At 38.7% G+C, this 26,619-nt stretch overlaps 1 protein-coding gene across 2 annotated transcripts in view; it reads right to left on the bottom strand.

The window, feature by feature from the left end:
* The window catches only part of dos (daughter of sevenless), a 317,510-nt gene extending 292,676 nt beyond the window's left edge, over nucleotides 1-24,834 (bottom strand). For both annotated transcript variants that reach the window (XM_067142689.2, XM_067142690.2), the window contains exon 1: nucleotides 24,602-24,834. In XM_067142689.2, the coding sequence (XP_066998790.1) occupies nucleotides 24,602-24,679 (78 nt within the window). In that variant the 5' untranslated portion in view covers nucleotides 24,680-24,834. The remainder of the gene's footprint in view (nucleotides 1-24,601) is intronic.
* Between the last annotated feature and the right edge of the window lie 1,785 nt (nucleotides 24,835-26,619).

Genomic DNA, 26,619 nt, shown 5'->3' with positions numbered 1-26,619 from the left:
CTGTAGTATGTTAGGGCTAATCACAGGTAATGTAGAACCAGGATATATCACACATAACGGCACTACTCACAAGCAACGTAGACCCATGATGTTCCTCACATAGAGGTACTAATCACGGGCGCCGGCTAGATCCGTGGTGTTCCTCATAGAGTGATACTAATCACAGGCCACGTAGACTCATGGTGTTGCTCGCCTACTGGTACTCATCACAGGCTACGTATACTTATGGTGTTGCTCACATAGTGGTACTAATCATAGGCAATGTAGACCCACGGTGTATCACACATTATGGCACCACAGGCACATGGTGTTCTTCATATAATGGTACTACTCCCATAATGATCCTCCCCCGATGATAATCACAGACCAAGCTGGAAACAGTTCCTCAGGTAGTAGTGATTACTGCTCTAAGAGGGAACACGAGCAGACACATGTAGTAGTACTAACGGCAAGTAACGTCGACCCATGGTGTTCATAGCGTAATGGTACTAATCACATATGGCTTCATGGTTCCAAAAGTATCATCGCTTGGTCGCACCTTTTATTCGCATCTTACAGCAGAGTGGGGATACCGTGGGTATATTCTTCATCTGCATCCCCCACCCACACAGCATTTTCCTTCATTTTAAAACAGTATATAATGTTCATAAATGCATTCAAGGAATTATAGCATAAGGATGAATGATCTATTAGTGCAATAGTTTAATGATATACAGCCTAAATTCAAGGAAGCAGAGATCTCTAAGCAATGTTTTACCGAATTTCTTATAATATTAGACAAACCAAGAGAAACTGTACAATGGTATCTTCTTCCTTCTACCACGGATACACCATATCTCTGACGCCGTCAGTAGTTTTCCTTATGTTTCAGAATAGCAGGTTCGATCCTGGCTGAGGTCAGTGTCATTTGAAAGTCGCTGGCTTCTAGCGCGTTAAAGAATTGTGGAACAAAACAACACCTCGTTGTCTCTTACAATCTATAGCAACTGAAATATCATCATCATAATCAACATCACTTAAAGAAGAATAAAGGACCGGGCGAGTTGGCCGTGCGCGTAGAGGCGCGCGGCTGTGAGCTTGCATCCGGGAGATAGTAGGTTCGAATCCCACTATCGGCAGCCCTGAAAATGGTTTTCCGTGGTTTCCCATTTTCACACCAGGCAAATATGCTGGGGCTGTACCTTAATTAAGGCCACGGCCGCTTCCATCCAACTCCTAGGCCTTTCCTATCCCGTCGTCGCCATAAGACCTATCTGTGTCGGTGCGACGTAAAGCCCCTAGCAAAAAAAAAGAAGAATAAAGGAAAAGTTCATGTTAAGGAAATTTACGATTGTTATTATTAATGGACACAAGAAATTTAGACAGCAGGCATTTTTGGTGGAAAATCAACTTGGGGAGGGGGGAGAGGAGTAGTTGAATTCTTTTTATGAGGACTCATATAACTTATCTCAAAAAATGAAAAATGTTACTGCCGTGGTAATTGGTTCTTTATAAATGAAGAAACACGTATTTTTGTTTTCGGGAAATTCACTTAAGGGGGTGAAGGAATTGAAAAATATTAGTTGAATTATTTGTATGAGGATACTAATATCTAAAAAAAAAACAAAAAAACTAAAGATGCTACAGACATAAAAATTGGTATTTGGAACTTCCTTTAAAAATAAACACTCAATGTTTGTGATGTCCCCAGCATCCCTGCAATTCACACACCACACATAACACTATCCTCCACCACAATAACACGCAGTTACCTACACATGGCAGACGTCGCCCACCTTCGTCGGAGGGTCTGCCTTACAAAGGCTGCGCTCGGCTAAAAATAGTCGTAATAATTGTATTTGTACAAGACTATTCATGAATATAATGAATTTATTGTAACGTACATACGCGTTATACAGGTTCTTTCCATTCCACTCTGAAAATATTTGATACAATTATGAATACTAGTTAAGAGTTGCAACCAGTACCCACGGAATAATTCATTTTAAAATGTACTTGAATTACGAGCTGTTGGTAAATAGTATTGAAATCGAAATCGACTTTCAACCCATTAGGTCGTGTTACATTTAGTACGTGTTGAAGAGATGTTAAGTAACTTAGCAACTGTTAGTAACTGTACTTAGCAATGTGAAATCGGGAGGTTGTGGTTTCGGATCCCACTGGTGTCTGGTTGGCCATTTTTTGTTCCGTACTTAACATTACGCCTTTTTGGAATAATCTAGAGCTATTCAGAAAGTTTTAAAAAAAGTATATAAACCAAAACGTTTCAGGACCTCCGGAACAATGATGAATTTTCAAGAATTCTCTATAACCTTCCGAACGAAATAAGAAAAATTCTTGAAGGTTTCAGGAAAAATATTTTAGGATGCGCTAGAACTTCCAAAACATTCAATAACTTTCTGAAACGTCTGGTCAAACCTATATAAGAATTTGCCTAGGGCAAAGAATTCAGTTGTCGTTTGCAGTGTGGTTGAGCCATATAGAGATAAAAGGGAAATACACTGTCTCTCATATAAATTAAGACCGTCGAAGCGGTGTTTTTACTCTCCGATACGTAAGCTGCAGTATGGGAGGCACGCGGATGCTCTTAACCTTGCAAGCAAGCAGCCTGCACCTCGTAAGCATCAGTCGCTAGTCTGAATCTGAGCTGTTAACATAGTGAGACAGTTCTGATGACTGGACATTCCATATCAGTCATTAACATGCATATTATGTGTATAATATTTAAACAAGCAAAGTCATCTCCGTACAGGTCAAGAAGGCCCTTGGAGGGGTGAAAGGTAAAGGCTTCCACTGTCCGAAACCTTGGCACTTGCTGGGGTCGAGTAGTTAGCTCTACGTCCGGACGCCGTTGTCCCCACGAATTAACCACGGACTCACTTTTAGTATAGACTCAGTGAAACTCAGGGCCAAGTGCATCCCCGGAATTGGAAATCTCGTTTTTCGACTTCTTAACGGGGAATCGAACCCTTCCGGGTGAACCGAGCACGCCATTACCACCTCGGCCAGGCAGATCGGTTCTAGGATATTTCGTACCACGGACATTTCGTACCACTTGACCGGCTGATTACCTGCGAAGCGTCAGTTAATGACTTTCAAATATTTAGGAGAGGACATTCCGTACCACTTGAGAGAGTGAGAAGTATTGCGAAGTAAAAATGATACCCTAATGAATGTATTCATTTGTATATCCATTGTCTACTAGTGGCGCAGAAGCCTTCGCACGGAGTGACCACTACTGATGTTAACTTTCCGTCGGGCGCAACTGATTTGACTGGTACACGTGTTAATTTTTATCTCGTAATCGTCATTCGTAGGGGACCTACCTTTCAGTAATTTCCTGTTTCCGCGTTACCTTCAAGCGCATATCGGCCACTTCATCAGAATATTCTTTTTACTTACTTGATACTGAAATAATGCAGTAGTTTATAACTATTCACGATAATAGTAATATTATGCATCCTTATGCTCGTCAGGCACATTGCGCCCGAACACGATGTATATTTCTATTGTTGTTGTTTGAGGATTTATACTTTAAAAAATCTACTTCCTTATGATATTTACGTAAACGTAAGTGATACGTATAGTTTAAAATGCAATTATTAAAATAATGTATAAGTTTTCTTCAGCAAATGCTGTTAATTATTTTTGTTTCTGATTTCCAAAGTGTGTCTCTAAGGCTCATTACGCCAGCTGGCGTGGAAGTGGGATTCAAATTGAACATCAAGTGGTACGGATTGTCCTGGCGTAAATATTTGGGGATTACGGGGAAAATGTTGGCAGGTAGATAACGACCGAGGTGGTACGAAATGTCCTCAAAAATCAAGTGGTACGGAATGTCCGTGGTACGAAATGTCCGGACACCAGGCAGATCCTATAAAATATCTAGGCTTGTATTCATTATTCAATAACTGATATTGAAATAACGTAACTTAAGTTACACGGTACTGGTGTTTACTAGCCTGACAGGTAGCAAAGCACGAGGACAGGAATTACCGAGAGAGGGTAAAATCCTTTTTGTTAATAACCTGCTAGTGGAAATAACGAGTGAAAGTTAGTTGGAATGTGTAAACATCCCGTCTTCTGCGGAAATGGAGTGCATCAGGATTCCGTGGAACTGTTTGAAACATGTGGTCAGTTCGAAGATGTAGTAGGGGGTCTTAAGATATGAAGCTTCCACGGTCTGCTAAATTACAATTTAGTTCTTTTCTCGGGTTCCGGATTTCGAATTCCCGAAGAATTAAGGTATCTGCTCAAGAAAGAGGAGGGAAATTAAAGACGTGGGAATCAAACACTCCCAAGGCCACCCAAACCTAATCAGTCAGAATAAGAAGAGAACAAGAGTTGTACAAGGAAGGTGGGGTATGAAAGATGAAAGTATGTAGAACATCTGCTATTCACATTTTGCTGGAGATAACCAATCTCTCACTCTGCACGTTACCCAAACAGACATGAAAATCAAGCTTAGCGACGGAAACATCAAATTAAAATTGAATCTACCAGGCTGAGTGGCTTACACGGTTAAGACACTTTCTGTGCCTTTCAATCCTCGCTCAGTCCGATGATATTGGAACGTGCTCAAATACGCCAGTCTCGTATCGATAGATTTACTGGCACGTAAAAGAACTCCTTCCTACGAGGAAAAATTCCAGCACCTCGGCGTATCCGAAAACCTTAAAAGTAGTTAATGCGACGTAAAAGCAATAGCATTATTATTATAATAGAACCTCAGGATGACTGACGTGATTGTGATCGTGAGCCACGGGAGTAATAAATTATGTAGAATCCGAACTACCAGGACGGTCAGCATTTCAAGAACTGAAATGAACCGATCGATATTGGAATTGCCAACACTTTACCAGAGGAAGAAGTGAAAACGTCGCTAGGTTATCTCGCGCGCCATAAATTCCAGTAAGTTGTACTGCCGCCAAACAACGAGCAATAAGTTTATTAACATCAACTGCTTTTGATGCTTGTTGTTTAGAGGGGCCTAACATCGAAGGTCTTCGGCTCTCAACTACTTTTAGCAGAAAATCTGAAATATAGTATTATACAGTATATAGCTTCGTAGTTCAGGCATTGGTAGGGCAAGAATTTGTGGAGATTACTTAGAAATTACGAACCAAACTAGGAAAAGAAAAATTGGCTAAGAAATAAATTCTCTCATTCAACGATAAACACTTTGGAAGTAATGGAAGGGTATTATTATTTATACGTTGCTTTACGTCGCATCGACACAGATAGGTCTTATGACGACGATGGGATAGGAACGGGCTAGGATGGAAGGAAGCGACCATGTCATGGTTATCTTAAGATGTAAAACAACGTGGTCATCGGTCCATATCGAAGAGGAAAATTGTGAAAATGGTTATAAGAAATGAGAAAAATATCGTAAAGGAAGGAAAATAGGAAACCACGGAAAATCACCTTCAGGGTTGTCGACAATGGGGTTCGAACCCAGGCAACATTAAATGCAATGGCAAAAGCCGCTATCAATATTTTTGAATGGTTATCAACCAAATGTCCGTACTAATTGTTCTTTGGAAGGGATATGGGCAAAATACATCTACTGTGGAACAGATATAGCTTTTGCTTGGAACTAAATTGCGTATGCATCTGTTATGATATAGTCTACTATCTTTCCGATAATATTCAGGCATGCTATTTTACTCAGGACGCATCTATCGGAGATGTGTGGCAATAGAAGAGATATATCACATCACAACAATGGCCAATGTAATGTTATTGTTGATAAGTTACATGAGCTCTCGCAAAGCCTTCACATTTAGTTTTCTTCCAACACTGTGACATTAGGGCATCTAATGTAAAGGAAGTCGTCCTTTCCTTCATGACTCCCTCTTGTCTTGTTCTTCAAGCGATCGTTCCTTTACGACATTTTTCTCATTTTTTATAATCATCTTCACAAGTTTCCTCGTCGATACGATATAGACCGATGACCACGCGGTTTACACCTCAAGAAAACCATGACAAAAACCATCGCCAGTTAGCACGATTGAATAATATTTCCATGTTAGCAATGCTCAGCGATGATATGGACAACGCAACATATGTCTAAATTAATGAATTCTATTATCATGGTTACGGTCAAACTGTATAAGGCATAAATAATCGCAAGTTGTATTATCTATATTTTTTAATTTTAGTACCGTGCTTTTCGACAGGACCAGTAACACAGGTGTTTAAAAATTAAATTATTATTTATAGCCTAGACTGTAGTGCCTTATTTCCCGACTTTACATACCGATTTCCATTAAATTCTGTTCATCCATTTTTTCGAGGTCCGGCTTTGATATGGAATTAGCAACAAAACTCGAAATTCATGAATATCTCTGTTATCATAGCCGGTACGGTAAAAATATATAAGACACAAATGATCGGAAATGTAATTCTGTGTAACTTTCGTTGTGAAGTATTTATCGATAGAGCCATTAATAACAGATATTTGAGAATTCAATTTCAGGCGTTCCCCTAAACTACCATTTCACTCATCGTGAATAAAATTATTTTTGCCCTAAATTGTTGTGCCTCATTCCCCGACTTTAGATACCGATTTTCATTAAATTTTCTTCAGTCATTTCTCGTGATGCGCATACACACACATACACATACACACACACACACAACACACACACACATGACGGAAAATTAAAAGCGAATTTCTTTGTTACTGTGGACACGACCGATATAGAAATACCATTCTTTTTAAATTCTGAGCAATGTACAGAAAACAATTCTTATTTCATACTGTATAGATTATACGGATCAGATGCCCCTACCCTCCCACGTGTAGCGGTGAATAGCCTTATGCTTGAAGAATGTATTCGTAACTGCCAATCCCACACTAGTACAGAAGTCCAGTAAATTATTCCCATTCCTATTATCTTCTGTATCTTTGCCACATTTACCCAACAACTTGTATCCTTCAGTTCTACTTATGGCTCTCGTATTGAAATCGCCCATTAACACTATCCTATCTTTACTGTTAACCCTGACAATGACATCACTCAGTGCTTCATAAAACTTGCCAACTTCATCCTCATCTGCACCCTCATATCGTAAATACACTCTCATCCTAATTCCTGTAACGTTTAAATCTACCCACATCATTCGCTCATTTACGTGCCTAACGAAAATTGTGTTGCGTGCAATAGTATTCCTGATGAACAGTCCTACCCCAGACTGTGTTCTTTCCCTTTTTTAACACCTGTTTAGAACGCTTTATAATCTCCTATCTCTTCTTTATCTTCTCTTACCCGAATATCACTAACTCTTAACACATCTAGACGCACCCTCTTTGCTGACTCAGCCAGTTCTACTTTATTTCTTCCATAAGCATCATTAATACTGATAGCTCCCTATCGAATTCCATTTCGTTCACCAAGTTGTTTCAAGGAGTCCTTCGCCTGTCAAATGGAAGTGGCATTCCATTACGTCTGTAGGTCCGAGGCTTGCTTAAAACGTTCTGAGCGTGCTCGGGAAAAATTCTATGAAGCAGAATGCTATCCTTCGTCCACGCAGTCTCAACGAGAATCTTTTCTCTAGCGGGTTAAGGATCACCGATGAACGTATAGTCCTAGCCGCCTGAGCACAAGGAGGGCCATGACTCAAAATATGTCCGAGATGCCCACTCTATTCCCTAGCAACTGGTATTCCAACTTTCAGGACCACTTATTATGGCACTAAGCCGTTACCCACCCACAACACGTATTTTCATAGTATTGAAAAAAAAAAAAAAAAATTGCAGAATCCAAGCTTAAACTACATGCGTTTCATATTTAATCAGTACAATGTTCTACACAGTGTCCGACTCCTCCACTGAATGGTCAGCGTTGTGGCGTAATGACTTCGGTTCCTTCGTTCCCGAGTTCGACTCTCGGCCGGGTAAGCTATTTTAGCATCTTCTGGTTAATTCGTCTGGTTTGGGGACTGGGTGTTTGTGACCGTCTTAACACACATCTGCACTTACATACAATACATTACGCTATTAATCATCAAAGAAACTTAATCGTTATAAAATATCAAAGCCATTTCTTAGTAACAGTGCTGATGTAGTTATTATTATTATTATTATTATTATTATTATTATTATTATTATTATTAACCATATACAGTCGTATCAGCACACTATTTTTTAAATTCATAACCGGTTTTCGGACACCAAGGTCCATCATCAGTGTTAGAATTTAAATATTTAATTCCACATAAGTGTGTCGTCAAAACTAGTTAAAATGAGTTTTAACATTTTTAAAAATGTAACCCTGTTGACATCTACTGTAAAATAAAAGGAAAAAACACGTGTAAAAGTATGCAAAAAATATATATAAAGCCAGTCCTTCCTATGGTATGTTCATACCTTTTAGATCATTGTAAGTTTATATTTATTTTTGGCATACTTTTACGCTTGTTTTTTCCTTTTCTTATTTTACAGTTGATGTCAACAGAGCTACATTTTAAATTTTTTTAAACACATTTTAACTAATTTTGACGACACACTTATGTGGAATTAAATATTTAAATTCTAACACTGATGATGGACCTTAGGGTCCTAAAAACGGTTATGAATTAAAAAATAGTGTGCTGATACGACTGTAGCCCTATATGATTAATAATAATAATAATAATAATAATAATAATAAAATCAAAGAAACACGCAATAGGTAATACATCTCTCCACATAGGATTGGCGTCAGAAAGGACATCCGACCGTAAAACTGCGCCTAGCTAATGCTCATTCCGACCCCAGATAACTAGGAAAAAGGCCAAGAAGAATGCTCTAGCAGTGTGCGCTTTAATTCACAATGATAGGGATATCGTGCTTCATTACCTGCTTTTCTTTTTTCCTACATGGATATTATATATTTTGTTTGAGACCACACTCTTGTGCACATATCGGTAGTCTTGGTTACATTAAAATACACATTTTAGTTCCAAGCAATAGCCATATCATCTGTCCATGTATTTTGCTGATGTTCCTAACAAAGAACTATTAGTATGAAAATTTGGTCGATAATTCAGATCTCTCGATCCTGACTTGTGCCACTGCATTCATATTTAATGCTGCGTCACCACCAACTTTTCTTTCTCCGTCGTACGTAATACAACGATCGGCGCGACGTAAAGCGAATTGTAAAATAAAATATACAACATTCAACAAAGTGTCAGACTCCTTGGCTGAATGATAAGCGTAGTGGAATAATAACTCCATTGGACTCCAGTTCGATTCTTGGCCGGGTAGGGGATAATAACCGCTTCTGATTAATTCCTCTGGCTCGGGGACGGGATATGTGTGTTCGTCTTAATGTACATTTCTTCATCTACATTGCTCCATACCACACTACCAAACACCACCGGAACACGCAAGAGAAAACACATCCCTCCACACGGGAAGGACATCCAGCTGTAAAACCGTGCCAACGCCACATGAGATGGCGACACCAATAAATAGTGGAATAGGTCAGTAAGAAGAACTGTTTCTCAATCCTATATGATTAAACTGTACGGTATATTAGAATTAGATTATCGAATGTGCATTTACCTTTACAACTATTCTGTCTTATAGTAACAAAGTAGGCCCCTCTGTGGATCAGTGGTAGAGTGTCGGCCTCCGCATCCCAAGACTGAGTTTACACTCAGCGGTGGTTGTAGGATTTTTGAAGGGGGAAAACAATCCATTCGGCACCTCACGTCGTAAAATGTCGGCATGTAAAATATATCTGGTAACACATTTGGTGTTTACCTGACAAAATTAATTGAAACTCAGCCATGGATCGCCCAACAACGATTCGTTTCTCTGTCATCTGGTAGAGTAAAACGGAACGTCCATAATGGTGTGCAGACAACGTAAATGACGTCAAATCAAAAACGTCTGCACACGGTAGCTAGGGACATTGTATTATTATCGTTTTTATTATTACCAATAAAGTCGACTGATCTTACATATTTTAATGTGATTCCTCAAAAGGTCACAGCACATCCGTCAAATGGCTCTATGAATTACCTGGAAGGAAACTGAATTTACGATGGTACCAGTGATAGATTCCACGTCACTGTCCGGATCTCTATTAACCCTTTGCACTCCATTAATTTTGTTCACCATTTATGGCGCCCGCGGACCGACACAATTTACCTAAAAACTGCCTTTATATTTAAGTTGTAAAATAGACATACACTGAAAATGTATGTTATCTGAAAAATAACATAAAATTTCATCATTAAGGTAAGGGTTATTCTGCCCGAAGGCACGTCCGAACCTCCGCAGAGGTGTTCCTGAGCCGGAGTTTAAGTGCGGTAGGGTGGCCAGTTCCTTTCCGCTCCTCCATTCCCTTACCCCCCACCAACAGCGCGTGGCAACCCATCCAACTCCTGACCACGCCCAATGTTGCTTAACTTCGGAGATCTCACGGGATCCGGTGTTTCAACACGGCTACGGCCGTTGGCTCAAAGTATTAAGTGAGAAGATATCTAAGATATCTTGCAAAAATTGTGCCGTTTGTTTTTATCAATTATATTTTATTCTCAAAAGTACATTACATACATCCCATATCTTCATATTTTCTTTCTCTTCTGTTTACCGAGGCTATACTGCTTCTTGTACAATCTCTCTTCTTGATCCATGCATATTAAAAAGAAATTCCTTGTCGGACATTTACTGTAATCTCTGATTGAAATAAAAGGAATTCTTATGAACTTTTTCCCGAACTTTCTTGCACGTGTTTCTACGAAAGATGATACCTCTCACTCATGGATAGAGCAAATAATCTGAAGAAATTCGAGGGTTCCATGTAATTAAAAAGTGGACTGAAATCATGTAGGCTTATTTGTAACGCTTCCACAGACATCAACAGAAGGTTAAAACAATTATTACATAAAACAGTATGGGCATCATGCTGAAGACAAATACTTCACAGCTAACACCAGAAATCAAAATAAAAGCGATAACAGTATAAAACATCAAGGTTTATACATTTCAAACATAACTTGAACTTGAAAAGATTCTCAGTTTTAAAATAATCCCTGCTCACCAGCGAAGAGCTGAAGCCTGTATCTTCATGCGAGCACAGGTGTGAAGTGATTATATCCAGCGCAACAGAATGCTTCTCAAAGAAAAAGAAGTGTCACACTTCCAAGTGAATTACGTTGCACATGCTTCAGCTAAGCGGTCTTTTAAACTGTACCACTTGACCATTCGTCTCTTCAATGACCCGCTTCCTTGAACTCTGGGAACGTTAATTCGTACTGCCTAGTCTTAGTTCGCATACCAGGATGACGTGTACACGAGGACATCAAATAAACAAACATTGAGTTGCAACAGTAGAATACCGTAAACTCGGTATTACATAACCCATTTCCAGATGACCTCATTAACACGACACACTCGCCATATACCAGGCAATAGTATGTAAGGAGACAAGATTTTTTTCCTCAACTCATTTTCCAGAGTTTTGTCACCAACGGACACAATAATCAAAACTAATTTACAAGGTCAGTTCTTACAATCAGATAATACACTGTCTAACGAATAATAATAATAATAATAATAATAATAATAATAATAATAATAATAATAATAATAATAATAATAATACCTTCGTTTTCTGTATCATGTTTCTATCATCAAGTATAAACTTTACTTCAAATGCTCGTTTCATTCGGAGCGATCCAGATGAAGTCTCCAATATTCATTCATTTAGCTTTACGTCGCACCAAAACAGATAGGTCTATAGGTCTTACGGCGACGATGGAAAGGAAAGGACTAAAAATCGGAAGGAAGCGGCCGTGGCCTTAATTAAGGTACAGCCCCGGCATCTGCCTGGTGTGAAAACGGAAAACCATCTTAAGGGCTGCCAACAGTGGGATGGTTCGAACCCACTATCTCCCGAATGCAAGCTCACAGCTGTGCATCCCTAACCGCACGGCCAACTCGCTCGGTTAAAAATAGATATCTGGAGCCATCAGTCTTTTTATAAATTTAGCATAAGAAGCCTCTGAAAACAGTGGTGTACTGTATACCGAGCGAGTTGGCTACGCGATTTCGGTAACGTAGCTATTAGCTTTCATTCTTGAGATAGTGGGTTCCAATTCTACTGTTGGTTTTCAGTAGTGTCCCCATTTTCAGGCCTTACTTAGGGTCACGGCCACTTTCCTTATAATACTACCTCCTGTATCGGTGGAAGAAAACAACAACAAAAAACCACAGAGGTGTATGTTGTAATTATTTATGTCAACGGGATTGGAAATAAAATACTAACTTTACCTACAGAGAATTGAAATATCCAGCGGAAGATCACTCTCTGTATAGCCGTGAATACGTGCGAAGTCGCTTGGCAATGAGTACCTACTGTAAATGCCAGATAATCTTGTCTGTAGATTAGCTTGTACGTCTGGAAACCCCCTTTTAGGGTAAAATTCTGGTATTTCTGTGTCTCTTACGAACGGGACGTAATTATTAACTTGTTTCTCATTTGAACCGGACGATCGAGCGGGATAGTTTCTAAAACGTCTAACATGCTAACGAGTCGCTTCTGATGCGTCAGCCCAGACTGCAATGACTGTGCTGGTCTCGCATTGTGTGTTCCTATTGCTGTAGTTAACCAGCAGGTGAAAGGGTCAGAATTTGTCGATGTAAAAGTAGAAAGAAAAACTTGATGTGTAAAGCGTGATGCCTACCTGCGCCTGACCAAGGAAACCAACTCTGTTTTAAAATGTCCCAAAGACGTATCTTTGAGAAATAACCTGCTAGAAAAATATTACATGGAACATCTGACAATTTTCATATACAGTAAATTGCTCCAAATATCTTAAAAACTGTCGGCAGTATAATTTGTTGGCATTATTATTTGATATTACCTGCCCGAAAAATTAGTTCCAAGCCATTTAGGCTATACCTTTTTTGTATCAAGTAATGGGGAAACTTTCTCAATAAACATCTAATCAGTACGATATTTATTACCAGGAAACGAAAGGCAAAAATAATAATTTTCAATTTTTTTCTTTCCCAGAGCGTGTACTCATTCAAAAATGTATTTAAACCAAATTCAACAAAGAGGTTTTCAAGGCGACTAAGTGTTAAAGCCATGAAAGTCCTTGGAGGAATGGAAGATAAAGGCTTCTACTACTCCGAGTTGCAGCGCAGTCGATTGGCATTTAGACACCGTGTTTAAAAGCTCCTTTACAGGACAAAATATTGTGACTCATAGAGACTCACAAAATCAACAGTAATTTAAGAGTACAAAAAATTGCATTATTATTATTATGATCACTACCACTACCATTAACATCTTTGCTGGAATAATACGATATCTGCTTCACTTGTTCTGTGTAAGGTCCAATTTCTTTTCAATATTCTTTTAATTATTTGCGAATCCTCACTGTGTACAGCTCCTCAAAATCCTTGATCAACCCCCTACCCCCCCCCCCGAAAATTATTAGAAGAGGAAAGAGGAAGTTTTTCTTTATTTCGTTTGCAATGATGTTCCCACGTTTCATTTTACAAATCTGCAATTAGGAACATATAGGGATAACAGGAACTTGGAACAGTTGGTGATCCCGCCTTTTCTCTACTCCGTGAGTGCGCTCGTTGGACATATAAATGTAATTAATTATCATCGAGAGCCCAATTCGTCTCTTGCAACAAATCAATGGAGAAGTGCATCATTAAGAATTCAGTTTTGTGATTTAAAGAACAGACGTACTAATATATTTGCATTAAAGACACAGCTTCTGATGGTGGTACTTTTTTCAGTTCGTAAGTGTAAACTTAGACTGTCATTCTGGGAGCTCAGTTACTGCATACATTTTAACAGCGTTGACGCCAAACTTGTTTATTTCTAAGGACGGCATAGGATAAGACGTATGAAATCAATACTTGAAAAGCTTGCGACTCCCCACTGCACAAAGCTCTTTATTTTAAAATACACGTCACACACACACACACACACACACACACACAAAGAGAGAGAGAGAGAGAGAGAGAGAGAACAGGAAAGGTTTATATTTCACCACCTAATAATATTGCCCAGTTCTGGCTAGATATGGGTAGTCCATGTTCCTGTCATCAAACATTTGTGAATCTTCCATCGGCGTGATACAAGAAGGGCTTCATTGTCCAGATGAAGTAGCATTCAATTTCGATGAATCACCAGCACTGTAGCAGAGGCAATGTACTTGCCACTTAAATTAGAGATTGTATAAAACTAGGAAGAAAGGTACAGTCAAACTGACAAATATTAAGAAACACTATCCGAACCTCGACTCTCTTAAGGGAACACATTCAATCAATCAATCAATCATCTGCATTTAGGTATGTCACCTAGGTGGCAATTGTTTACCTAGCTCCTTCGTAAATGTTTTCAAAGAACTTTGAAATTAATCGAATAGTTTCTCTTAATAATATATTTATCCCATATTCTTCGTCCCTTACGTGAATATTTGCCTCAATTTGTCATCTTGAATTCCAACTTTATCTTCATATTAACTTTCCTACTTTTAAAAGCTCCACTTAAGCTTATTCGTCTACTGATGTCATTCCACGCCATTTCTCCACTGACAGTTCGGAACATACTGCTTAGTCGAGCAACTAATATTGTTTTAAACGGGGTCAAAGAGCCATTAATCACACTTATTTTTCAGATTCCCAGTAAAACAAGTTCAGTAAAGAAAAATGACATCCTCACAATATAGTCGAGGTCTTTTTGTAGTCGCACAAAATCCTGTATTTTTTTTTTTTACTAGTCCATACAGTATAACATCCGCAAATAGCCTTATCTGTGATTCCAGTTCTTTAGTCATATCATTCGTCGGTCCAATGAAGCACTTCTTAGTTGATAAAAATAGTACGGATGTGGCCGTCACTGGTTTAGGTCACACGCGGCTGATGTATTTGAGCATCTTCAAATACAGTTCCACCGGACTAAGCCATGATCGAACCTGCCAAGTTAGGAACAGAAGGCCTGCGCCTCAACCACTCAGCTCGGCCCTTTTTTTTCTTTTTTTACACAGTTACAATGTGAAGTTGATACATAAAAGGTCGATTTTCGACACAAGCGTAACTGCGGGAATAAGACATTATTTGTCTCCCGAATCAATGGATAGTGACAACATCGGTCAGCGTTTATCCGCAAAGATAAGGATAACCAATTCGCATTATAATATTGGCATTTGGTCTAAGATTACAACAGTTTTATATCTAGTAACCTAGACCTCCATTGTCTCGACAGATCAAATTTTAATTGATTAGGCCCTTGTTTCCGTTTACTTTTCTTGGCTCCTTTTTCAACCTCTCGATAAAGCGGACTCCATAATATGAAAAATGGGAAGTTTTTATCATACTGTACATCATGTTATACTTGGGGACAATACATGACGACCTCGCCTCACACCACTACCCTCCAGCGGCAGCCGGTGTCAATTTACTACGTGTGCTGCAGCGGGAGTTGCCAAATCCTCTACAGCACTCGACAAGAAGAAGGGGTAAAGATTGAAGAGAGTATGGAAGAAAGTGGTTTGGCAACCTCTCCACACCAAACAAGGATTACTTTTTTACTGATATTTTTCTTATTTTTGTAATTCTTTCTTTGTTTTCCCGGGGGCCCCTTGAACCAAAGGCCAGCACGCTAACCATTTAGTCATGGAGTCTTAGAGCTCGGTAACTCTGCAGGGTACAGGGTGTGATTGATTGCTGACTTCCAGTAGCTTCCAGGAACTGAGGTCATTTTGCCCCCAAGTATACAAAAGTAGTGTTCATCACTGGACTTTAACAATAAATTTTGAGCTTTTGTCAAATGAACATCTATATTAAGACGAAGACCCATTCTACCATTCTTATGCCCAACACTCCCTTCAAAAACTAACTGAACAATCTCAGGTGTGTCTAGATGTGTGCCATGATTCTCTTCTAGTCAAATTTCTGAAGCTGCTTTCCTTTCTCTAACGTGATTCTCGACAACACCACATTTAAAAAGTGTCTCTCTCTTTCTTTGTTTCTTTCTAGAACAGTAGTACGTTCCACAAGTATATAAAGCCATGCTCCATATACACGTCTTTAGAAATCTCTTACATGCATGTGTATGTTTGAGGTGAGCATAATTCCTGTTCTCAAGCGAAGCCTTCACTGCTTGTAGAAGTTTGTATTTTATGTCCTCTCTACTTCTGCCATAATTCTACAAACCAAATAGCACCGAGCGAGCTGACGGAGTTGTGCGGGCCGTATAGCTGTGAGTTTACATTCTGGAGGTGACGAGTTCGAACCTCACCATCTGCAGCCCTGAAGACTACAGTCTCGAAAACATAAGCTAAAGCGACGTTAAATCGCTTGAAAAATACATACTGAAGCAATATTCACCTGCTTTCTTAAGGCTTCAATCCTAATCTGATATTTTCTGCAATACCTGACTTCATTCGAAGGCATCCCATTGCTTCCGTTTGTATTTAGGGTCATGTGAGTAATTCCGACCACGGAGTAGTTCCGTCCATTACCCTTTTCACCCTGTTATTGACATCTTGTTCTCTTTCAAGACCGTACCATTATTCAATTTCTGCAGAAACTATGAAGACTCAGATGCGACAGGAACATCCGCAAATTTGTTTTCAGTAACGTGTTTTGATATCTTCTCTTGGAACTGTGATTTTCTTCTCTTTGATTTCCCTCAACTACTTTCTGGATAGTAGATTCTCGTTCACATCCTTCGATTCTTATAACTTTTTCTTCCTGACCTTTTTCCAATTGTCTGAGGTCGATACAAATATTTAGACTTGGGCCAATTTTACAGCTCGATGCCCTTCCTGACGCCAACCCTATCTGGATGAATCCAATCAATATTAGGTGTTTCTGTGCTGGTTTGTAGCGTGATGTGTCGCGTGTAAGTGAACATGTGTATTTAGATGAATACCAACATCCATTTCCAAGCTAGAGGAATTAACCATATGGAGTTAAAATCCCCGAACCGGTTGGAAATCGAACCCAGGGCCCTCTGAACCGAAGGCTAGTATGCTGACCATTCAGCCATGGAGTCGGACTTTCGATTCTTATCACTTCAATTTAATATTCCTTTATATATTGTAGATAAACCTTCTTCCTCTCTACTTGATTATTATGGTGATCAGATTTTCAAACAGCTTTGACTATTAAATACGATACGTGAGCTTACGCTTCTTTATTAGGTTTTCTACGATTAGGCATAGAATCACTATAACTTGCATATTACATTCATATGTTATGGTTTAGCGTCTCACTAACTACATTTACAGTTTTTGGAGACGCCGAAAATGTTGTTCCGCAGGACTTTTCTTACGTACCGGTAAACCTACCGACACAAGATTGCCGTATCTTCAAACGTCACAGGACTGAGCTGGGATCGAACCCGCCAACTTGAGTTCAGAAAGCCAGCGCTCTGCCATCTGAGTCACTCATATATATTTATTCGTAAGTCAAAATGATCTTCTCTCAATTGGACTTTATTTATCCATTCTTCTGTAAGTGATTTATGCTAGAATTTTACATACGTAAATTTGTTATTTTCAGTGACCTGTCTTGAGTTTCATCCTCGGCTGAGGTATGAGCGATGCTGTATATAAAAACGTTACTAATGCCTTTCCTTACGCAGCCAGTCCCTGTGCTTAATGATTTGGAAGTGTCCTAATAGGGTCGGTTGGTGTGTGAATTTCAGTAGGTTTGCTCGCTGATGCATAATAGCAACTGACTGCGGGAAACTACCTCACACCTCACATCTCTAGTACGGCTCTTCAGTAAACCTCAGATTTTTAAGTGCTAACATTTTAATTTTAAATATGAAAAAATAGGTTCTAAAATATATCTTACGCAGATTCTATTTTACGTATTTTAATAAGCATGTATTAATTAAAATATCATTTTATTCTGTTAAACTGACTATAACTCTTCAGGGAAAATATTTATTTAAAAAAAATTCACCTATTTTGCTGCAAACGTCACAGAATATTATTTTACAATTCGATATGAAATGAGGAAACTCCCGTAACCACTGTTTAATTAAAGAAGACTTGGAAGCGGACACTTTCAGCATAATGTAGGCTACACACTGAACAGACAGACAACTGAAATGTTCTCTCAAAATGAAACTGAAGAGTTTTGTTTCTCGCAGGTCAATGGATACTGTCTTCCGCCTTGTGACACACATTACGGGCGTGTTTACCACGGGAGGTTCTTAGGGACTTTCGGGGAGTTTCCCGCTTTTAAGATTTCGTTTGAAATGTGGTTCAAGATACCGAAAAGAGTCGGCAAATATTTTAGTTCCTCGGAATAAATTACAAGCATTTTAAATCGATTTAGGGAATAAAATAGGAATTATACGAATATAGACAAATATAGATTCTAACATCAATTTAGGCACTATAGGACCACCGTTTTTAACCTAATAAATACAAGAACTGTGTAAATACTACTTCATTTTAAGTTCTCTCTTCAGGAACAAATTAGGCATTTGCCTAAAATCCGAGGTCTAGTCATCAGTGAGCCCTAAGCTATCTGTGACAGCTGTCAGTACCTGCTTTCTTAGCAACAGGTAGGCCCTATCCAGTTCTCGTGTCTCAATCATCTTAAACATACATTTAGTATACTGTTGTAGTCAGAGTCGTTTGTACAATTTTGGCACGATACATCTCTGATGGACGTACAGAAAAATATCGAACAAATGAAGACATCAGGAAAGAGGTACCATACCTGCGAGTGTAATAAACAATCATCAGTCTAGTGTTATGAGACGACACCCGGAAGTGTTTAAGACACTTTTAGCTTTCGTAATTACCAATGGGAGACTGGAATGCAGTGGTAGGCCAAGGAAGAGAAGGTAATACAGTAGGAGAATTTGGATTGGGACAAAGGAATGAAAGAGGAAGTCGGCTGGTTGAATTCTGCACTGATTATAATTTAGTCCTTGCCAATACTTGGTTCAAACACCTCAAACGACGGCTGTATACGTTGACGAGACCTGGAGACACTGGAATGTATCAAATAGACTTCATTATGATTGGGCAGAGATTCAGAAACCAGGTGTTGGACTGCAAAACTTTCCCAGGAGCTGACGTGGACTCTGACCACAACTTGTTGGTCGTGAAATGCTATCTGAAGTTGAAGAAACTGAAGAAAGGAAAGAATGCAAAAGGATGGGATCTAGACAAGTTGAAAGAAAAGAGAGTGAGGGTTTGTTTCACGGAACATGTTGCACAAGGGCTAAACGAAAAGACTGGAGGAAACACAATAGAGGATGAGTGGATAGTCATGAAAAATGAAGTCAGTAGGGCTGCTGAAGAAATGCTAGGAAGGAGGAAAAGATCAGCTAAGAATCAGTGGATAACTCAGGAGATACTAGACCTGATTGATGAACGACGAAAATACACGTCTGCTAGAAATGAAGAGGGCAGAAAATAATTCAGGCGATTAAAGAATCAAGTGGATAGAAAGTGCAATGTAGCTAAGGAAGAATGGCTTAAGGAGAAGTTCAAGGATGTCGACGGTTGTATGGTCCTGGGAAAGGTAGACAGGTAGAAAGGAAAAATCAAGGAAACCTTTGGAGAAAGGAAATCTAGGTGTATGAATATTAAGAGCTCAGATGGAGAGCCACTTCTAGGGAAAGAAGACAAAGCAGAAAGATGGCAGGAACATATCCGACAGTTGTATCAAGGTAAAGATGTATATAATTTAGTCCTGGAACATGAAGAGGCTGTTGATGCTGATGAAATGGGAGATCCAATTTTGGGGTCGGAGTTTGACAGAGCTGTGAATGACCTAAATAGGAACAAGGCACCTGGAATTGATGACATTCCCTCTGAATTACTGACTGCCTTAGGAGAAACCAGCATAGCAAGGTTATTCTATTTAGTGTGTAAGATGTATGAGACAGGAGAAGACCCATCCGCTTTTCGGCAGAATGTTGTTATACCTATTCCCAAGAAAGCCGGTCCTGACAGGAGTGAAAACTACCGCACCATTAGTTTAGTATCTCATGCCTGCAAAATTTTAGCACGCATTATTTACAGAAGAATGGAAAAACAAGTTGAAGCTGAGTTGGGAGAAGATCAATTTGGCTTCAGAAGAAATGTAGGAACACGTGAAGCAATCCTGACTTTACGTCTGATCTTAGAGGATCGAATCAAGAAGGACAAGCCCACGTACATGGCATTCGTAGATCTAGAAAAGGCATTCGATAATGTTGAGAGGACCAAGCTATTTAAGATTCTGAAGATGATAGGGATCAGATACCGAGAACGAAGAATTATCTACAATCTGTATAACAGTCTGCAGTGATAAGAATCGAGGGCTTTGAAAAAGAAGCAGCAATACATAAAGGAGTAAGGCAAGGCTGCACTTTCCCCCTTCCTTTTCAATGTTTACATAGAACAGGCAGTAAAGGAAATCAAAGAGGAATTTGGAAAGGGAATCACAGTCCAAGGAGAGGAAATGTAAACCTTGAGATTTGCCGATGATATTGTTATTTTATCTCAGACTGCAGAAGATCTCGAGAAGTTGCTGAATGGTATGGACAAAGTCTTGGGTAAGAAGTACAAGATGAAAATAAATAAGTCCAAAACAAAAGTAATAGAGTGCAGTCGAACGAAGGCAGGTGATGCAGGAAATATTGGATTAGGAAATGAAGTCTTAAAAGAAGGAGATGAATATTGTTACTTGGGTAGTAAAATAACTAAAACGATGGCAGAATTAAGGAGGACATAAAACGCAGACTAGCACAAGCAAGGAAGAGCTTTCTTAAGAAAAGAAATTTGCTCACTTCAAACACTGATATAGGAATTAGAAATATGTTTTTGAAGACTTTCGTGTGGAACGTGGCATTGTATGGAAGTGAAACATAGACGATAACTAGCTCAGAAAGAAAGAGAATAAAAGCTTTTGAAATGTGGTGTTACAGAAGAATGCTGAAGGTGAGATTGATAGATCGAATCACGAATGAAGAGATACTGAATCGAATTGGTGAGAGGAGATCGATTTGGCTAAATTTGACGAGAAGAGATAAATAATAATAATAATAATAATAATAATAATAGAAGAGATAGAATGATAGGACACATCTTAAGACACCCAGGACATGTTCAGTTGGTTTTTGGAGGACGTGTAGGTGGGAAGAACGGTAGGGATAGACTAAGGTATGAATATGACAAGCAGATTAGAGCAGATGTAGGATGCAGTAGTTACGTAGAAATGAAAAGGTTAGCACAGTATAGGGTGGCATGGGAAGCTGCATCAAACCAGTCTATGGACTGATGATTCAAACACAACAACAATTACCAATGAGAGAGTAAATGCTGACCTTGTTCAGACTACATACCTACTAACAATACAATACGTATGCATTATAGATGCCTTTGCTGACAGGACCTAGTGTTTACAGTGCACTATGTCTTCTGGTGTAGGCTAGAGCAATTTTGTTACTTTCATAGATCTGTCTCTGTCTTGTCCTTGGCTTTGACAATATGAAAGTGACTGAGGTATGAGCGATGCTAGTAACGCCATTCCTTATGCAGCCAGTCCCTGCTATGAATGGTGTGAAAATGTTGCTCATAGAGTCGGTTGGTGTATGCATTTCAGTGGGCTTGGCAGACTGATATGTAATAGCAACTCTGGCTCGGTGAGGAAAGCAACGGGAAACTACCTCACTCCTCATTTCCCTAGTACGCCTCTTCAGTGATGCCTAGGCCATCTATGACAGCTGACGGCAGAGTTGTTGAGGATCCCACCAGCGGCATCGCTGACGGACTGAACATGTATTACAGGATCCCTGGAGAGACCCGTAATAATTAGAACGGTGATGGTATCCCACAGAATTCAATCATCTATAATACAATTATAATTATAATTTTCAATCTCGAATTAGATGTACGAAAGTCGGAAATAGTTCAGTTTAGTTTTGTGTGTCCGTACAAAACGTCATCGGAAAAGTGTTTGATAGAATTTATTCTTTCCTCTCCCACTGTCACCAAAAAACTATCTGAATTAGTTAAAGCACTAAAAAACAAGAAAAAACAAACAGGAATTGTTTTCAGAATATTAGTTGTATTGACATATTATAAATAATTAAAATTAGGAGCCCCTCCCCAATCTATGATGTTTTCCCGTGCGACCGATAGTAATGGAGATATTCACGATTAATTCAATTCCCATAAACTTTTTTTTACAATTTGTTTCACGTCGCAACGATACAGATAGGTCTTATGGCAACGATGGGATAGGAAAGGCCGTGGCCTTTACAGTCTGAGCATTTGCCTGGTGTGAAAATGGGAAACCACGGAATGTCAGCTCACAGTTGCGCGACCGCAACCGCACGCCCAACTTGCTTTGTTTTCCCACAAACTTCCACACATCTATGTAAATACTAGTTCTAGCTTAAAAAAATAATACGGTAGTTGTAGTGAATCCAGTTTCCAAGTAGGAGATATTCAAGAATTTAGATTTGTATGGTGTATAACTGAGGCTTTCGCGGCCGGCATTACAAGTTATGTCAGATCAGAAATGGAACAAACAGAAAAAATTTAAACAAATGTCTTTAAAAACATCAACACTCACTGCTTTCCAAATAGGTTTTGATGGGCTTGTAGGCTATCCAGCCCGGTCGCTTTTTTAAATACCAGGCAGTTTGTCTTTTCAAACATTATCCATGACCGTAAATATACTATTTGGCCATACCGCAAGAACTGTCTTTATAGTGGTGGTACAGTATCTAATTAGCTATCCGAAGATTGTGAGTTGTCCAATAACCCGTCAGAGACGAGTACTGCTGCTAGTTCTAAATATGAAATTATAACAGTGAAACAATTTCCATTCAATGGCATGATAATAATAATAATAATAATAATAATAATAATAATAATAATAATAATAATATAAGAATAAAAATACCAATATACGACAGGTTACTATTAGCTATTAATACTCGAACCTTGAACAAAAATGTGAAAGATCTTTCAAAAACAGGAGAGACAGATCAGATTGAATGACTTCTCTGCATTCATAAATGACGCATCTGTTGAACGAAGAAAAAGCAAAAAAGACGAAATCGTCAACACAGACGTAGATGACTCATGTACCATTGCCTCGCTTGGTAGAGAAATTTTGCTTTGCATTAATGACCTAAAGATAGTATACAACTGAAGTTTATACCGTGCGAATCGATTCGTCGTATTGTCTGAGCAAGGTCGGTTACAACGCACAGAACTCTAAGGACTGACGAGCTAAATAATTTAGAATACACCAAGTTAACAGCCAACCTTCCCACCTGACTTCCCAGGAATGTGAAATAACCGAGACACTCCTGGGAAGGTTGGTGTTTCGCAAATCAGCTGGGGAAGGCTCGTAGATCAACTTGAAGGTCATTCATATGAACCTTCGATACTACAAACAACGTCATTGTTCAATAGCATAATAGAGACCATATTAATTTGTTCTCATAGCCAATTAGTAGAAACGTAATCATTTACAAGATAGCTAATAAGGTGTATCTGAAAGGGAAATTTGTTTACTTCCTCGAACAAGTGAACAACGTGGTGATCATTATGAAGTACGGTATTGCAAGCGGAAAAGCTGTTACAGATAGTTGGAAGGAAAGTTCTGTGTGAACCAATATTACAATTCATCACTACCACAATTGCCTGTTCTCTCCAGTAATTAAATTAATTATTATGACAATAGAAAATGTCTTGAATCATTCGCACAATAGCTAATTTCTTAAAAATAAATCTCTCCTTGAAAAACACTACTACCGTACCGTTACGCACCCATAACCTTGATGATGTGATGATAATATTTAATCATATTTGCGAAAATAACTGCAACAAAATACTGCCTGATACTGCTTATCTCTACGTTGTGAATAAGGACTGAGTAAGATGGATTATTAACAGCAGCAATAATAAGGTCACTATCCTTCACAGACACGGCTCCTCTTATCGGGACAGGAAGGAGTCTAAAAATTCATCGAGGAAGCACTGCCTCCCCTCATTTTAAGATGCAAATGTTGCTCATGTCTTAAACTACAACTTAATTCAATAGTAAGAACTGATTTCTATATGTAGCCTAATTGAAATACGTAATGGATGTAAATGACTGAACAAACCAAGAACGAATCAACATAATGAAGACCTGCTCACATTGACCACAAATGAGGTTATATTAGCAATGTTAAACTAAATTACTAAGTGAAATCATGCAACCAACATTCACGGAAATGAACAACATCAAACACTTGGCTTTTGACCACGGGGTGCCATTAAAATGTTGATAAACAAGTTTGTTTACCTAATTGCTTAACACTGCCTTTCGAAGAAAATATAGTATACTGCATAAAATGAACCCTTCATTAAATATGTTTATCTGACACATGCAAGCTTCAGGCACATCCCACAAATAGACTTACTTCCACTCGCATCACAGATGTGTATAAATAACGTCAATAATTTTACGATAAACGTAGACCATGACACATTTGTACAACACTTCGATCATAAAGATAGAATGTCCTCAATAAAAATGAGATAATAAGATCAGAAATGGTACAAACAGAAAAAAATTAAACAAATGTCTAAAAACATCAACACTCACTGCTCTCCAAATAGGTTTTGATGGAGGTGATTTTGTCAGCCAGCCTTCATGAACAATTTCTAAACTGTTATTTGACATATCCGTCCGAAAATCATAAAACTAAGAGCCAGACTTGAAGAAATAGTACCACTGTCATCGCATCACACACAAACACACGTAACTCGACATCTACGTTGCCATTGCCAGTTTATGACTAAACCTGTGAATAATGAATGTTAGAACATTAACACAAATTGTACGACCCAGCCACTTTCCTTAGAAGTTCGTAGAGTGCCCGTTAGAGGACATGGCTGTCTGCACAGGAGGTATAACAGATGAAGACCGATAATGCCTACGAATAGTTCCGAGCAGGTGCGAATTCTTACGAGCGGACATTGCTGCCAATATACAAAATTCACATTGATCAATACTCATTGGCTTCTCAACGTTAGGATATAGTATATGCAGAAAAATTTAGCATAACAGGGAGGTTATATATATTTACTCAACTCTACATTTTAAATATTGCAAGGTATACAATTTACTCAAGTGGAAAAGAAATGCGAGAGGGATATTATCTTGGTTTTGTATGCAGGGACCTGCCTGTAAGTTCATTTTGTAATACTATCACTAGATGGCGGCACCAAAATTCATTAGGCTACAGTAGCTACGCCATCTATTTCAAAAATAATAAGTCAATGATGTGGATATGAATAGTCTGTTCAGTGCTGTATCATGATTGGTTAGATATCGAAACGTCAACCAATCCGAGATTTGTTTACAATACTAATTCGGTAACAAATGCATCAATATGGTGGATCAGCTGGCTGAAATTATTTGCAGGCCGAATGAAATTTAATCGGAAAATAGCCATGATTATGAAAGAATGGGCTCAATTGCTTCTGTTCTGCAGTGGCACTGTGAACGGTGCACCTTGATTAATCCAACCGAGCGGACGAAGTGTATACGGTGCGGGATACATCGCGAAAATAAGTTAGGCGAAAAAACAAGTGCACGACATACGGATTCAACTGCAAGAACAAATCGAGATGAACGGGTAAACGCAAAAACTTCAAATACAGTTTCGAAATGGGAAGATAATTCCGTACGGGAGTGCAGCAAACGTACTTCATCGAGGAAGGTGAAGAAAGGATCCGCTGGCAGATCGTCTGTCAAACGTCTTTCTACTTGGTGAGTAGTAAAACCAGGATGGCATGTCAGGTGCCTGAACATCTGTCACCGGTGTTTTGTTTTGAGACATTCTGATGGCATGCTGGTAAAGTGATGTTATTCGCCTTAGTATTCGTTTTCTATCACGTTATTGAATCCAAGCGTAATTTTTAATGTTTCTTTTTTTTTTTTTGCTCGCATGTGCAGCACGCCGGTTTGTAAACAAATGCCCCCTGTAGGTTGATGCACTTCATTTCTTCAGACAGTATTAATGTTTGTTACCCGTTTTTTACTTTGGGAACGTTTCCTCAAATCTAAGAAGTGTGGAAGATACGTAGCCTAATGGTTTCAAAGCTTGTTCTAGCCTAACAATTTTTAAGAATTATTTTTGAATTTCCAGTCATTTAACTTACGTTATACTGTTATTTTATACGTCGGTTGAAAACTCATAAAATAAATTAAGAAGATATATACTATTAATCGTATTTTTTGAAAGTGCGCAACTGCGAATACAGAAGCTTGACTCATTCTGTCATGATTGCCACTGTGCCAGTTGACATTCCATGTTTGACATATTCTTAAGCTGTTTCGTCAGTATTAATCGTATTTCATAAAGAAGTGTACAATTTCTATTTTATTTAATTTCCTATCATTTACCTTTCATAATTGAATCCAGACCCTGTGAATCCTTTTGATTGTTTTACCTCATGGTATAGCATGAGTGTGTCATATGATAGGCCTGTTGTAAACTGTTTCAAGAGTTATAAACAAAAAAAAATTCATGCAGTCTTTTTAAATCACACACTTCATACACAGCCTTGTGTACTAGGCCTATATATATAGTTTTTGAGTTTTTGTTATCAACTACC

Source organism: Anabrus simplex, chromosome 3, assembly GCF_040414725.1.
Source record: "Anabrus simplex isolate iqAnaSimp1 chromosome 3, ASM4041472v1, whole genome shotgun sequence".
In the NCBI taxonomy this organism is placed as follows: Eukaryota; Metazoa; Arthropoda; class Insecta; order Orthoptera; family Tettigoniidae; genus Anabrus; species Anabrus simplex.
This window is presented reverse-complemented; position numbering and strand designations above follow the sequence as displayed.